Here is a 13853-nt window from a genome sequence, read left to right on the forward strand (position 1 = left end):
CCCGACGCAGGGCTCGAACTCACGGACTGTGAGATCATGACTTGAGCTGAAGTCGGACACTTAACCCACTGAGCCACCCAGGTGCCCCTAATTAAAAAAAATTTTAACATTTATTTTTGAGAGAGAGAGAGAGTGAGAGGGGGAGGGGTAGAGAGAGGGGGAGACACAGAATCCGAAGCAGGCTCCAGGCTCCGAGCTGTCAGCACAGAGCCCGATGCGGGGCTCAAACTCATGAACCACAAGATCATGACCTGAGCTGAAGTCGGACGCTTAACCGACTGAGCCCCCCGGGCGCCCCCGGTGATGTTCGTCTTAATCATTTGATCGAGATGGTGTCGGCTGGGTGTCCCCCTTACAGAGCGACTCTCCTGTGCCATGAGTACGTTGTAAGGGGATACTTTGTGCCGTGTAAATAAATGTGGTCAAGCTTGGCCCTTTTTGTTCCTGTCTGTGGGGACTCCTGGTGTCCTGTGTTATGCTATGTAATCTGTTGTTCTTTCTGTGGATTTCCAAATGGCCCCCGACCTGGCCAGTGGAGCTTGTTCAGGCTGGCGTCCGTGTTCCTTTGCTGTGACCCCACGACGCTGTGCTGGCCTCACGGCACAAGATTTGTTTCTAGGCGCATCTGCCTGCTGGTCCTGTTCCAGTCATGGGAGCGGCCGCGTCTCCCGGTCTCGGTTCCTTTGAGTGCAGAATGCTATTTAGAAGTCAAGCCCCAGACGCTAGACGTATCCTGTAGACGCCGCCTCACTCCGCTCACGTTCCCACCCGGCACCCTGGGCCATGCCGCCTCTCTGCGGGCACCTCCCCCTATTTGGATCCCCTCCCGACCCCCGGGGTGGAGACCCTCGTTGCCTCCTTGGGCGGTGACACGTGGCTATGACTTCTCCCCCTCACCAGTATGGATGCCCACCTCGTTCCTCCCCTCCCCTCCCCCAAATCATTTAGGGAGACGGAAGAGAGAGACGAGCAGAAGCAGCCCAGACAGCACCCTGTTGGTCGCGATGCGTGCCCGCTTCCTGAAGCCAGGGTTCTGACCCAGTCCCTGGGTTCCTGCATCCGCCAGCTGGCCCTCGCGGGTGGCACACAGCTCCCGGCGGCCAGGGCCGTGCCCTCTACGTCTTTACCCGCCCACAGGCCAGCAGAGGCCCGGCCTGCGGTGAGCGCCCAGAACGTGAATGAAGGGCTGTCCCGGGCTCTAATCCCCGTTTTTTGCAATGATCTTTCCAGTCCTATTCTGGGGATAAAAGGTCAGAGGCTGAAACTGGCCTCCCCCCCTCCGCCCGCCCCATCCCCGCCCATCTCACTCGAGCCAGATGGGGAGGCAGACACAGCTCTGATCCCCTCCCCAACCCGAGTAGAGATTTCTGATCCAGCTGTCACAGCTCTCGGACACCAGGGGCCGAGGGAGAGGCAGGAAGAGGTGGCGGAGGAGTGACCGAGAAGATAAGGAGGCCGAGCCACCGAGGGGGACGGGAAGGAGGGGGAGCCGACTTGAGCCTGGTGCCTGCCGAGCCGTCCCCGTCCCTCCATGCAGGTTCCCGTGGGCCCCGCCTGCATCTTCCTGAGAAAAGGCATCGCCGAGAAACAGCGGGTGAGGTGGCAGCACGCTTTTTACTGTCAGGCTTTCAGAGATGAGCAGCCACTCGGTGGGATTTCCCAGGTCGGGTGCGACGGCCCCAAGCCTGACCCTCGCGGTGTCCCAGATACGGGGGCGGCAACGGTGATTGGAAATTCTTAGCCGGTTTAGGAACCGGTCGCGGGGGGCACGGATCCTCCGGCCCCGCCGTCGCTGAACGCTGGTCCCCACAAAAGGGATTCTGAGCCTTGGGAGAAAGAATGGGGTGGGTGGGGTAAGAATCCAGGGGGTGTAGTGGGAAGAATTCGGACTCAGAACTCAGATCTCAGGCGCCCGCTGCATCTGACCTGCTGCACAGCCTGGAGGGAGTGATTTAAAGTCTCCCCGCCTTGGGAGGGGCTCTGCCCCTAGGAGCTGTGTGACCTCAGGCAGTTTCCTTAACCTCTCTGTTCCTCCGCTTCCTCTTTTATAAAGATGGGGATGCTATTTATTTGGTCCTACCCTGCACCGGGTGGTTCTGAGGTTTAAATGAAGGGACTGTGGACGTCTGGCCCAGAGCTGGCACTCTGAGCACGTTTGCTCTGATTCTAAGCCTCACTGTCTTCTTCTGGAAAAGGAGGGGACTGGATTCCATGGCATCCAAGGCCCCCTTTCAGCACAGCGGGATGGATGTCCGTTCAGGAAGGGCAGAGGGAGAGAGATCAAGATTCCAGGACAGGAGAGAGGAAATGCGAAGCGATGAGCAAGAGAGCGAGAGGCAAAGAGCCGTGGGTGGGAGGCAGGAGGTGAGCGAAGGAAGGGAAGGAAGGGGTGGGTGGAACGAGCAAGAACGGAGGAGAAACAGGAAAGGAGAGGGATCGCTCAGAGGAGGGAGGGGACATGGTTGGAGAAGTGGATATGCTGGATCCCTGACCCTCTCCAAATTCCCTCTCCCTGCATTCCTTTCCAGGAAAGACCGCTGGGACAGGATGAGATCGAAGGTAACCTCTGTCCCCAGAAGACACCCCATGGTCGTCTGCCACTAAGCTGCTCTCTGTGCATCTCCCTGCAGACCCTTTCGTCCCAGCTCCCTCTCCTCCCACTTAGCCATGATTTGTGGAACTCATGGTACTTTAGGCACCTCCCAACGTGTTTAGAAGGCAAACCCATCCCCGGGTGTCTCGGAGATCCAGGAGTGACACATGCATGAGTTTATTTTGAGAGAGAGAGAGAGACAGAGAGAGAGAGAGAGAGAGAGAGAGAGAGAGAGAATCCCAAGCGGGCTCCATGCTGTCAGTGCAGAGCCGGCATGGGTCTCGATCTCATGACCCGTGAGATCATGACCTGAGTAAGCCAAAATCAGGAGTCGGACGCTCAACCGACTGAGCCACTCAGGTGCCCCATATGCCTTTTTTTTTTTTTTTTTTTTTTTTAACATTTGGCACCTCCCTGATGGTTTCAAGGGATGCCAGTCTGCCCCATTGACTGTTTCAAGTCTCCCCAGCCAGTCTGCCCCATTCACCGTTTCAAGTCCCCCCCCAGAGTTCTTCTCTCTTCGCTTTCAGAGCTTCGGGAAGCGTTTCTTGAGTTCGACAAGGACAGAGATGGGTTCATCTCTTGTAAGGATTTGGGGAATCTCATGAGGACGATGGGCTACATGCCCACAGAGATGGAGCTGACTGAACTGGGCCAGCAAATCCGCATGAACCGTGAGGCCGGGGGCGGGAAGAAGGACTGGGGCTGGGGGCGGGCTGGTGGGGGGAATCGGGAAGGATGTGGAGGCTGAGCGGCAGGTAAGGAAGAGGGTAGGCGGCCCTGGGAGTCCGGAAGCCACTGGGAGTCCGAGCAGCTCAGGCTGTACTCGGGGAGGCAGCGTTTGAAGTGAATAAAAACGGTGACCTTAGAGGCAGGATCTGGACTCAAGGCCCATTCCTATCATTTACTGATTGTGGTGTTTTTGTTTTTTTTTTTAATTTATTTATTTTGGGGGAGAGAGAGCGACATGGGGCTCAAACCCACGAACCGTGAGATCGTGACCTGAGCCAAAGTCGGACGCTCAACCGACTGAACCCCCCCCAGGCGCCCCGACTGTGGCCCCTTTTGAAAAGTGGAGTCAACCCCCACTCTTGAGTCTCAGTTTCCCCACCTGTCAGGCAGAAATGATGTCACTCCTTGTGCGATTGCGACAAAGGAGGTGACGCAGGTCAGGCTCTTGGTTAGGGATGTAGGTTTACTGCCATCACCACCGGCTTTTTGAGAAGGAAGCCGGGCCAGAATCGCTCTGAGGTTTGCTTCTGGGCACGTCACGGAGGAAAGGAGGCCGAACGCCAGGACAGGATCGTGTTCCTATCTGGAAGGGACGTGCCTCCCGTTTAATTCGCACTCCCGCGCACAGACCAACAGAGGAGCGAATGTAGATCTGAATCAATTAAGAGATTTGCTCGAGGTCACACAGACAGCTGCTTACTGCCACCCTGTGCACCCCATCCGCCCCGGTTTGGATTAGAGGGACCCTGGGGCCCGGGTTGGCCGAGAGGGAAGGTTCTCAGAAGGCAGAGAGATCAGAACAGGTCTACCTTGAACAGACCCTGAAGGTAATGGTGGCTTAGGCACACGGAATCTCACTTAGACCTGCCTCTTCTGTCCCCAGTGGGTGGCCGTGTAGACTTTGACGACTTTGTGGAGCTGATGACCCCCAAATTGCTCGCGGAAACGGCGGGGATGATCGGCGTCCAGGAGATGCGCGATGCCTTCAAGGAAGTGAGTTGAGAGTTTCGTGATGCTAGAGGTAGTTGAAGAAAGCCCAGGGGTCTACGATTGGGCTTTAAGCGGGGACAGAACCCACCCACACCGATTTTTTTTTTAATCATCGCAAATAACGGTGGGAGTAAGCAGCCCCTTATCTCAATCATGCATATGGGGAAACTGAGGCTCGTGGAATTTACTAAATCTTACCCAAGGTCCTGCAGTCCCCTAGCCCATGTTAGGACCTCTCATCTCGCTGTCTGTAATGGGAAGAAGGAATCCAATAACTTGAGATCCCAGAGGGGAATGCAAAGAGATAATCTGGTTTAACCCAGATGCTTAACACACATGAGACCCAGGGAGGGTGAGGCGTTTGCTGAAATGCGCTCATCCCCCGATAAAATGCTTTTCTCAGAGCTTTCAATACAGGCGGCAAAAGTAAAGAACAGCATAGCGTTTGGAAGGAAAGACTTTGGAGCTGGGCAAACGTGGGTTCCCAATCCCAGGAAGATCTCCCCCTTTCAGCTGTGTGATTTTTCTGCCCCAGCTTCACATAAAGATCTAGAATTGCATCGTCCGACAGAACTGCCTGTGATCTCAGAAACGCTCTGTCCAGGGCCCCTGGGTGGCTCAGTCGGGTTGAGCGTCCGACTTCAGCTCAGGTCATGATCTCGCGGTTCGTGAGTTCGAGCCCCGTGTCAGGCTCTGTGCTGACAGCTCAGGGCCTGGAGCCTGTTTCGGATTCTGTGTCTCCCTCTCTCTCTGCCCCTCCCGTGCTCATGCTCTGTCTCTCTCTGTCTCAATAATAAATAAACATTAAAAAATTTTTTTAAAAAGAAAGAAAGGAACACTCTGTCCAAAATGGTAGCCACTGGCCACCTGTGGCTGCCAAGCCCTTGACACATGGCCAGTATGACTTGAGGAACTGATTTGTTCATTTTCTCTAATTCTGGTTAGTTTCAGTTCGATTATTTACTTAATTTCCTTTGACATTCAACAGAATATAAATTCAATTTGTTTGAATTTAAAAAAGGAATACACAGGGCACCTGGGCGGCTCAGTCAGCTAAGGGTCTGACTCTTGATCTCAGCTCAGGTCTTGATCTCAGGGTCGTGAGTTCAAGCCTGCATTGGGCTCTGCGCTGGGCGTGAAGCCTACATAAAAATAAAATAATAAAATAAAATATAAAATAAATATAAAAAAATAAAATAAATATAATATAATATAATATAAAAATAAAATATAAAAAATAAAATAATATATAAAATAAATAAATAAAATAAAATAAAAAATAAAAAATAAAATAAAATAAATAAAATAAAATAAATAAAATAAAATATTATAAAATAAAATATAAAATAAAATAAATAAAATAAAATAAATAAAATAAAATAAATAAAATAAAATAAAATATTATAAAATAAAATATAAAATAAAATAAATAAAACAAAGTAAAATATAAAAAAATAAAATAAAATAAAATAAATCAAATAAAATAAATCAAATAAAATATAAAAAATAAAATAAAATATAAAAAAATAAATAAAATAAATAAAATAAAATATAAAAAATAAAATAAAATAAAATAGTAATATATAAAATAAATAAATAAAATAAAATAAAATATAAAATAAAATAAAATAAAAATTAAAAAATAAAATAAAATAAATAAAATATAATAAAATATAATATAAAATAAAATAAATAAAATAAAATAAAATATAAATAAAATAAAATATAATATAATATAAAATATAAAAAAATAAAATAAAATAAAATAAATAAAATAAAATATAAAAAATATATAATATAAAATAAAATAAAATAAATAAAATAAAATAAATAAAATAAAATATAAAAAATATATAATATAAAATAAAATAAATAAAATAAAATAAAATAAATAAAATAGTAAAGTAAAATAAAACAAAAACAAATATTCAATTCAGTTATTGGGAAACATTTTGTTTGGAAAAACTTGGGCATGTAGATCTACCCTTTCAACTCTAAATTGTATAAAAGGTGCATACAGGTCAAGTATTTCCTATACTATTTGGTGTTTGAATTGAGAGGCGCTATCGGTGGTAAAATACACCTGAATTAAGACTTAGTATCCTTGGCTTAAGCATATGTGTGCACTGAGCACATTAACTAATCACGCTAAGTATAAGTACTTACTATGGTAGTATGCTAAGTCTTACGAAATCCAGTGCGAATTAAAAAATGTAATGCTCAATAATTTTTAAAGATTTTACTAAAAATATTTTTTTAATGTTTATTTATTTTTGAGAGAGAGAGACAGAGAGAGACAGAGCACGAACAGGGAAGGAGCAGAGAGAGAGAGAGACACAGAATCCGAAGCAGGCTCCAGGCCCCGAACTGTCAGCACAGAACCTGATGCGGGGCTCCAACTCACGAACTGCTAGATCATGACCCAAGCCGAAGGCGGACACTTGCTTAACTGACTGAGCCACCCAGGCGCCCCTCAAGATTTTATTTTTAAGTAATCTCTACACCCAATATGGGGCTTGACCTCACGACCCCGAGATCAAGCTCTACCACACATCTACGTGTGGGACGCCTGGGTGGCTCAGTTGGTTACGCGTCTGACTCTTGATCTCCTCGCGGGTCATGATCTCAGGGTCATGAGTTCAAGCCCTGCGTTGGGCTCCACACGGGGTGTGAGGTCTACTTAAAAAATTCGCTGTTCTCTTTCACCGTTTTTTTTTTTTTTTTTTTTTTTAAACGTGGCTACTAGCAAATTTTAAATCAGTAATGCAGTTCGCACTATATTTCTCCTGGACGGCACTGCTCTGGGGGGGGGGGGGGGGGGATCATGTTCCAGGCTGAGGAAGCAGCAGGTGTGGACGGATGCTGGAAGGCAGGAAGGCAGATGTGGGCAAGAGCAAGGTCTTGGAGCTTGGAGTCCCGAGCTGGAGAGAAAGTAGCAGGCGATCAACAAGGGTCAGAGTTGGCGGAAGCAGGGCCAGCCTCTTAGGAGTCTGTGCTTCTCGGAACGAGCCAGGATATCATGGAGGGGGATGAGGAAGCCACTGGGCGATTTTCAGCAGGGGATGCGACAAGATCTGATTTCTGTTTTATGTTTTTTTGTTGTTGTTGTTGTTATTTTTTAAAGTTTATTTTTGAGAGAGAGAGAGACAGAGAGAGAGAGAATCCAAAGCAGGCTCTGTGCTGTTAGCGCAGAGCCCAAGGCGGGGCTCAAACTCATGAACCTTGAGAGCGGGAGTGGGATGCTTAACCGACTGAGCCACCCAGGTGCCCCTGAGTTCTGTTTAAATTTTTTTTTTATGTTTTTTTATTCTTGAGACAGAGGAAGAGAGAGAGAGACAGAGCATGAGTGGGGGAGGGGCAGGGAGAGGGAGACACAGAATCCGAAACAGGCTCCAGGCTCTGAGCTGTCAGCACAGAGCCGGATGCCGGGCTCGACCTCACGAACGTGGAGATCAGGGCCTGAGCCAAAGTCAGATGCTTAACCGACTAAGCCACCCAGGGGCCCCTGATTTCTGTCTTAAGTGAACAGGAACAGGAGGTCCTGAGATGTGGACCACCATGGGATCCAGAGGACCAATCAGGGGACCGTCATGACGGTCCAGGCAAGAGACGATTGTGGCTTCAGCCGGGTTAGCATCAGCGCGGCTAGACGAGGATGGTTAGCTGCCCCCACCCCCCACCCCACCCCCACGCCCCCCACACTGGGGAGATAGCCCGGAAGAGACTTTCTGTGCGGGTTGGTTAAGGGTGTGCAGCATGGAGGTTTGAAAATAGTTCATTAGTTTAACTAATATTGCACCGTGGGGAAGGCACCGTTTGGGGGACCTGCCACGGGGCGGTGAACACGACCGTGAAAATGACCCGCCCTCCGGGAGCTGAGGACATTTTCGAGTGCACGACGGGCGCTTAGCTTAGCTCCCGACCGCTGTGGTTGTGCTCACGGTCCTTGCCAACACCGCGCCTCTGCCCCGAGCAGTTTGACACCAACGGGGACGGGGAGATCACTCTCGGGGAGCTGCAGCAGGCCATGCAGAGGCTTCTGGGAGAGAAGCTCACCCCTCGCGAGATCTCGGAGGTCGTGCAGGAGGCGGACGTGAACGGAGACGGCACGGTCGACTTTGAAGGTGACGTCGCGAGGGGGCAGCCGCCGCGCGCGGGTGGCTTTCTGAGCCAGGGCTCACTCCTACCTCCCCCGTGCCTGTCCCTCCCTGGCTCACGGGGCGCCTTTGTCGAGAACGAAATGTCCCGTCGGGAGAGTGGACCGGTCACCAGCTGGGGCTCTGGGGTCAGATGCACGGGGTTCAAATTCAAGGTCGTCTCTTACCTGTCCTAGCCACCCAGAGAAGTCACGCGTGACGCTGCTGCTCGTTCCGGGCGGGAACGCCCTTGCCCCTTCCCGCTGGCCCAGTGTCAGTTATGCCACCGGAAGGTGCTCCCACCCCTCCTCTCGGCGCCCCCTTGTGCCTCCGCCGCAGCGCTGAGGGTGACATCACCCGAGCTCGTAATAGCGCCTCGCCTGTTTCCTCCCGAGGAGGCCCCGGACTGAACCCTTCTTCCCTACACACCCCGGTCCTGGCTCAGAGCTCGTCCCACGTGTACTGAGGGATCGGCGGAAGGGAACCCGTGGTAATCCTGTGCGGATGGGAGTGGAGACCATTTTCGTGGGAGACCTAACAGGGAGGGTCAGAGTCTCATCATGGTGACTCTAGTTCAGGCACCCCAGCATCTAACTGCTGCCGGGGGACAAAAGCTGAGTTCTCGGTCTGATGCTCAGGTGCATCCCTGGTGTGACCCCCTCCCCCGGCCGCACTTCTGTCCCCACTCTCAGGGTCGCTGCGCTCTGGTGCACACTGGGTGCCTGCTCTGTGTTCTCTAAATCCTGTTTCTCCCTCTCTGACGTCCCTTCCGCTTCCGGTACCTTCCCCGGTGTTCTCCATCCCTCAGGAATCGGCGCAGCTCGGTCTCCGCCATGAAGCGTCCCTTCGTCCTCAGCTGGCTGAATCCCCCATATCTGTTGCCCTACAAAGGCTTCCCTGTCCCCCTCCCTTCAAAGGACGTAATCGCCGCAGACCTCGCTGCCTTGAGTTGTGTTGGCCTCCTGGGATGTCAAATCCTGGAGGCGGTCAGGGATGTTCTCTGACCCATCAGCTTGTAATTCCCAGTAGGGAAACTCAGGAGGCATTTATGGCCTGGCTGTAACTGAGGAAATATTGTCGGGATGCCCGCTGGGTCTCGCCAGGCTCAGGTGTACGAGGGGCATCACTGAAAGTCTGGACGAGCTAAGAGACAGATCCCCGGGCCAGCCCCGCGCAGGGGAAGGACAGATGGACCTCAAGACCTGGGTGGGGCCCAGAAGTTCATGGGGCATGGAGTCACCGCAGAGTCAGTGCGTTCCTTCCGAGGTTTTCCATTCACCGTCCACGTGGCCTCAGGCGCACTGGTCAACCTCACTGGCCTCCGTTTGCTTATCTGGGAAATGGTAGTTACGCCTCCAGGATCGGTTGGAAAGATGAAATAAGATAGTCGTAACGATTGTGTAACGCTTCATGGGTCTTGTAAGCATTCTGTCGTTCAACCGTCTGGAAAACTTGTGTAAGGCATATGGCGATCCTGTGATTCCCATTTTGGAGACGAAGAAACTGAGGAGCAGAGGGTTTCCCAAAGATCACCCTTGGTTCCTGACACATAGTAAAGGGCTCAAAATGTGCTCTTACAAATCGGCGCCTTACCCAGGGGCTTTTCTTTGCAGAGTTTGTGAAGATGATGTCTCGCTGAGGAGGTTCCGGAAGCCCCCGGTCTCTCCCCATCAGGCCGGCATGGACCCCGCACTTGTGGAAGACCAGATCCCCTCGGGCCCGTCCAGGAGAGAGGGTGGGAGGGTGCGTGGTGACTGGCCTTGCATTGTATGAGTCGAGGCTGGGCCAAAAGTGATGGCTTTGCCCGGATGGCGGGCGGGGTGAGGGGGAACCTCTCTAGAATGAGATAAGAAGCTAGAAATGAGATCAGGACCAAGGTCAGCGCCACCCCACCAATTCCAGAGGTTAATGACATCTCCTGACTTCATGTAACCCCCAATGCCTACACCCCAGCAGAGTCTCTTCCCTGGTGTCCTCTTGGGTCAGACTCTCAAAAAGCTCAGCCCATGGTCCACCCTTCCCCCTTCTTGCTTCAGCTGCTTCAGATTTCCTCGGTTTCTTTCTGTCGGTAAGAGGGAGGCATGACAATCTTGGGGCTACAAACAGGATTCCTGGGAAGACCGGGCTTGGAAATGGTTCCATTAAAGAGGCTTCCAAAGTGAGGTTAGTCCGTTTTCTTGATTTCCTGGAAGGACAGTCTGGTGGTTGCTTTTTTTCCCCCTCCCGCCTCCTACTTCGTGGTGTAAGATAACTTGGATAAGATACTCAGGCCACTGAATTAAACCATAAATCTGGATTACGGAGGTTTAGGGCAAGCTGATCCCCGGGGAATTAATCCCCTGCAAAATGTCATCGTGCAAAAGAGAAAGAGGATGGGGGAATTCTCAAATCCTCAGCTCGGCCAGGTGGTGTGGAAACTGTTCCTAGAAGCTCCCTGCCCTGCCTTCCCCGTGTCTGTCTGCCCTGGGTGCTCAGGGCGATTGCCTCTGGTAGGTGGGGAGTCAGGCCAGCCCTCACACCCTGATGCTGACCTGCACCCTGAAACCAGAGGGTCTTTTCCTCCTCACCTCTGCCCTTGGGCAGGACGCCCCAGTAACGCAAGGTCCCCAAAGTACAGGATTCGTGTCACGCCCTTCCACCGAGTTTATTTCACTTTCGAAACCCACTAAGTAGCTGTATGCAATGGGTCATCGGTTTATAGAATAGCCTCGCTTTATAGAATTTAAATTTAATAGAGTGGAACCAGAATAATGTATTTCCTAACTTCTTGCTGTGGCCACTTCCCTTTTGCCCTTCCTTTCTTCCTTCCTTCCTTCCTTCCTTCCTTCCTTCCTTCCTTCCTTCCTCCCTCCCTCCCTCCCTCCCTCCCTTCCCTTCCCTTCCCTTCTGGCACTTTATTTATTCAGTAGTGATGTATGAAGTGCTTGCTGCATACAAGGCCCTCTTCCAAGAATAGCTCTGTCTCAGTGAATGAAATACACAGATCCCCGCCGCCACCCGCCCCCCCCCCACCACCAGGAGCTTACATTATGAAGGGAAGAGACAGACACAGAACAAAATACATGAGTAAATATAATCCTAGTTAGTATGGCAGAAGATGGAAAGAGATATGGAGAAAAATGGAGCAGGAAAGTGGTTAAGGGATTTGGGAATGAGGAGGAGTCCCCAGTCCCGGTAGGGGCAAGGAGTCTACTGAGCACCAGGGGCATATGGAGGGGAAGAGCACTTCAAAAGCAGTGTTGGGTGAATGCAAAGGCCCTGAGGCGGGAATGTAGCTGGCCTGTTGGAGGGATAGCAAGAGGTCGTGGTGGCTGGAGGGGGGTAGGTGGTAAGGAGTCAGAACCGTCAGAGGTTAAACCGTGTGTGTTCTTAGAGGCATTGGAGGGCCTTGGAGGGCCTTAAACAGAGGAGTGACATAATCCAGATCACCCTTTAAAATACGGTTTCTGCCTCCTGTCTCAGCTCTATCCCCTTCCATCCATACACCTGTCCATCCCACTCACCTATTCAATGTGATATTTGCTGAGTCTCTGCTATATGCCTGGCATTGAAATGCCAGCATGGAGATACAGCAATGAAAAGGTACCTGACCTCAAGGAGCTTGTATTCTAGAGGCACGCAATCCCCTGGGATCTTCCATGATGATGGAATGTTCTAGATCTGCACTGTCCATTCGGGAGCCCCTCACCACCTGTGGCTATTAAGTTTTGTTTGTTTGTTTTAATATTTTTATGTTTTTTATTTTATGTTTGAGAGAGAGAGAGAGAGAGAGAGAGAGAGAGAGAGAGAACGAGCAGGGGAGGGGCAGAGAGAGACAGAGACAGAATCGGAAGCAGGCTCCAGGCTCCGAGCTGTCAGCACAGAGCCCGACGTGGGGCTTGAACTCATGAGCAGTGAGATCATGACTTGAGCCAGAGCCAGATGCTTAACTGACTGAGCCACCCAGGGTCCCCATGACTATTAAATTCTTGTTTTTTTCTAAGTAATCTCTACTCCCAACATGGGGCTTGAACTCATGACCCCAAGATCAAGCATCACACGCTCTACCAACCAAGCCAGCCAGAAATGACATTTCTTAATGATGGGCTATCTCAGGTTGGGTTCCCAGCGTCCCTCCTCTGAGTATGCAGGAGGTTTATCAAGGAGTGTCCTTAGGCTCGATACCTGGGGAAGGAACCGGAATGCAAACTCACACATTGCAGCTGAGCCCACGGGAACTCCTGACCTAGCTCTTCTGATTTGTCTCCCTGGGGTTGAACTGGCTGAACTTTTAACCTGCCCTCAGTCAGCACTTGCACACAGGCTGCCCTGGGAAGAGCATGACCTTGCACAAGGGAGGTTACTCCATAGCTGAGGACATCCCTGATTTGGGACTGATGGCTGATGGCTGCCTGCAGACAGCATTGGCCAGAGCTGGGCAGGTCCTCTGCAGAAGGGAGATCCAGGGACACATCTCCATCTCCAACACTGAGTGGCTCAGCAGAGACCAGGGAAGGGGGATTCCACACAAGCAAGGCACCGAGGCTGGAGTCAGAGTGGTAGCTTCAAGAACAGGGCTGTGCCTGGGTTGAGGGGGCAGAGGTGGAAAGTTTGTGAGGGAAGGGAAGTATGTCTGTCTGTCTCTGAAGTCTTGTGTGGCAGCTGGGGGCAGGAGAGCCAGGTTTCCTGTGGCCTGTTTGTATGTGATTAAGGAAGGATGGGTCATCTGGTTGGTCTTGATCTACAGTGGAAAAGATCTGCCATGGGATCTTCAGCCTTCTCGAATGTCTCTGCAACCTCGTTTCAGACAATCAGATTGGTACCCAATGAGGCTGAATGGTGAAAATCTATTCCTGATGTCTGCATGCAGTGTGGGATAGGGGCAGCAGTTGCTCAGAGGGTTTCATGAAAGAGGAGGAGGGGGGAAGGGGAGGGGAAACGAACAATAATAACACAAGGATGCATCTGGGCTCACAGGGAAGCAGACTCTGTAATCAATTACTCATGTCTGCCATGGGCATGGGGAAGGAATAGTTGAGGTAGTCTTGCAATGAATTTTCTTTTCCTTTTTTTTTTTTTTACTTTTTTAATGTTTATTTATTTTTTAGAGAGAGAAAGACAGAGTGTGAGTGGGGAGGGGCAGAGAGGGAGGGAGACACAATCCAAATCTGAGCTGTCTGCACAGAGCCCAATGCGGGGCTCGAACTCACGGACCACAAGATCATGACTGGAGCCGAAGCTGGACCCCTAACCGACTGAGCCACCCAGGGGCCCCCTTGCAATGAAATTTCTACCCTATGTTTACCTACTAATTTATTTATTAATGATTTCATAAGTACCTAAAAATGCTCCACCCAAATCTATGGTTTCCAGGAAAGAGATAGCAGGATGCAGTTCCTTCCAAGGGGCTCCTGGGCTGAGAA

General features: G+C 50.6%; 1 protein-coding gene across 1 annotated transcript; it reads left to right on the forward strand.

Moving 5' to 3' along the window:
- The first annotated feature begins 127 nt into the window (after nt 1-127).
- On the forward strand, nt 128-10613 carry CABP5 (calcium binding protein 5). The gene is made up of 6 exons (XM_078439602.2): nt 128-1594; nt 2529-2559; nt 3124-3267; nt 4209-4318; nt 8292-8439; nt 10065-10613. Exons 1-6 carry the CDS (start codon nt 1532-1534, stop codon nt 10088-10090), a joined length of 522 nt encoding a protein of 173 aa, XP_078295728.1. The 5' UTR covers nt 128-1531; the 3' UTR covers nt 10091-10613.
- Nucleotides 10614-13853: the final 3240 nt, after the last annotated feature.

This window comes from Panthera onca, chromosome E2 (genome assembly GCF_046562875.1).
Source record: "Panthera onca isolate mPanOnc1 chromosome E2, mPanOnc1 haplotype 2, whole genome shotgun sequence".
Lineage (NCBI taxonomy): Eukaryota > Metazoa > Chordata > Mammalia > Carnivora > Felidae > Panthera > Panthera onca.

What these genes read in the sequence shown, in the direction of transcription:
- CABP5 (XM_078439602.2), top strand. Translation starts at nt 1,532, where the DNA reads ATGCAGGTTCCCGTGGGCCCCGCCTGCATCTTCCTGAGAAAAGGCATC. An exon ending in GCATCGCCGAGAAACAGCGG is followed by an intron (nt 1,595 to 2,528) that starts GTGAGGTGGCAG and finishes ATTCCTTTCCAG; the next exon opens with GAAAGACCGCTGGGACAGGA. An exon ending in CGGCACGGTCGACTTTGAAG is followed by an intron (nt 8,440 to 10,064) that starts GTGACGTCGCGA and finishes TTTTCTTTGCAG; the next exon opens with AGTTTGTGAAGATGATGTCT.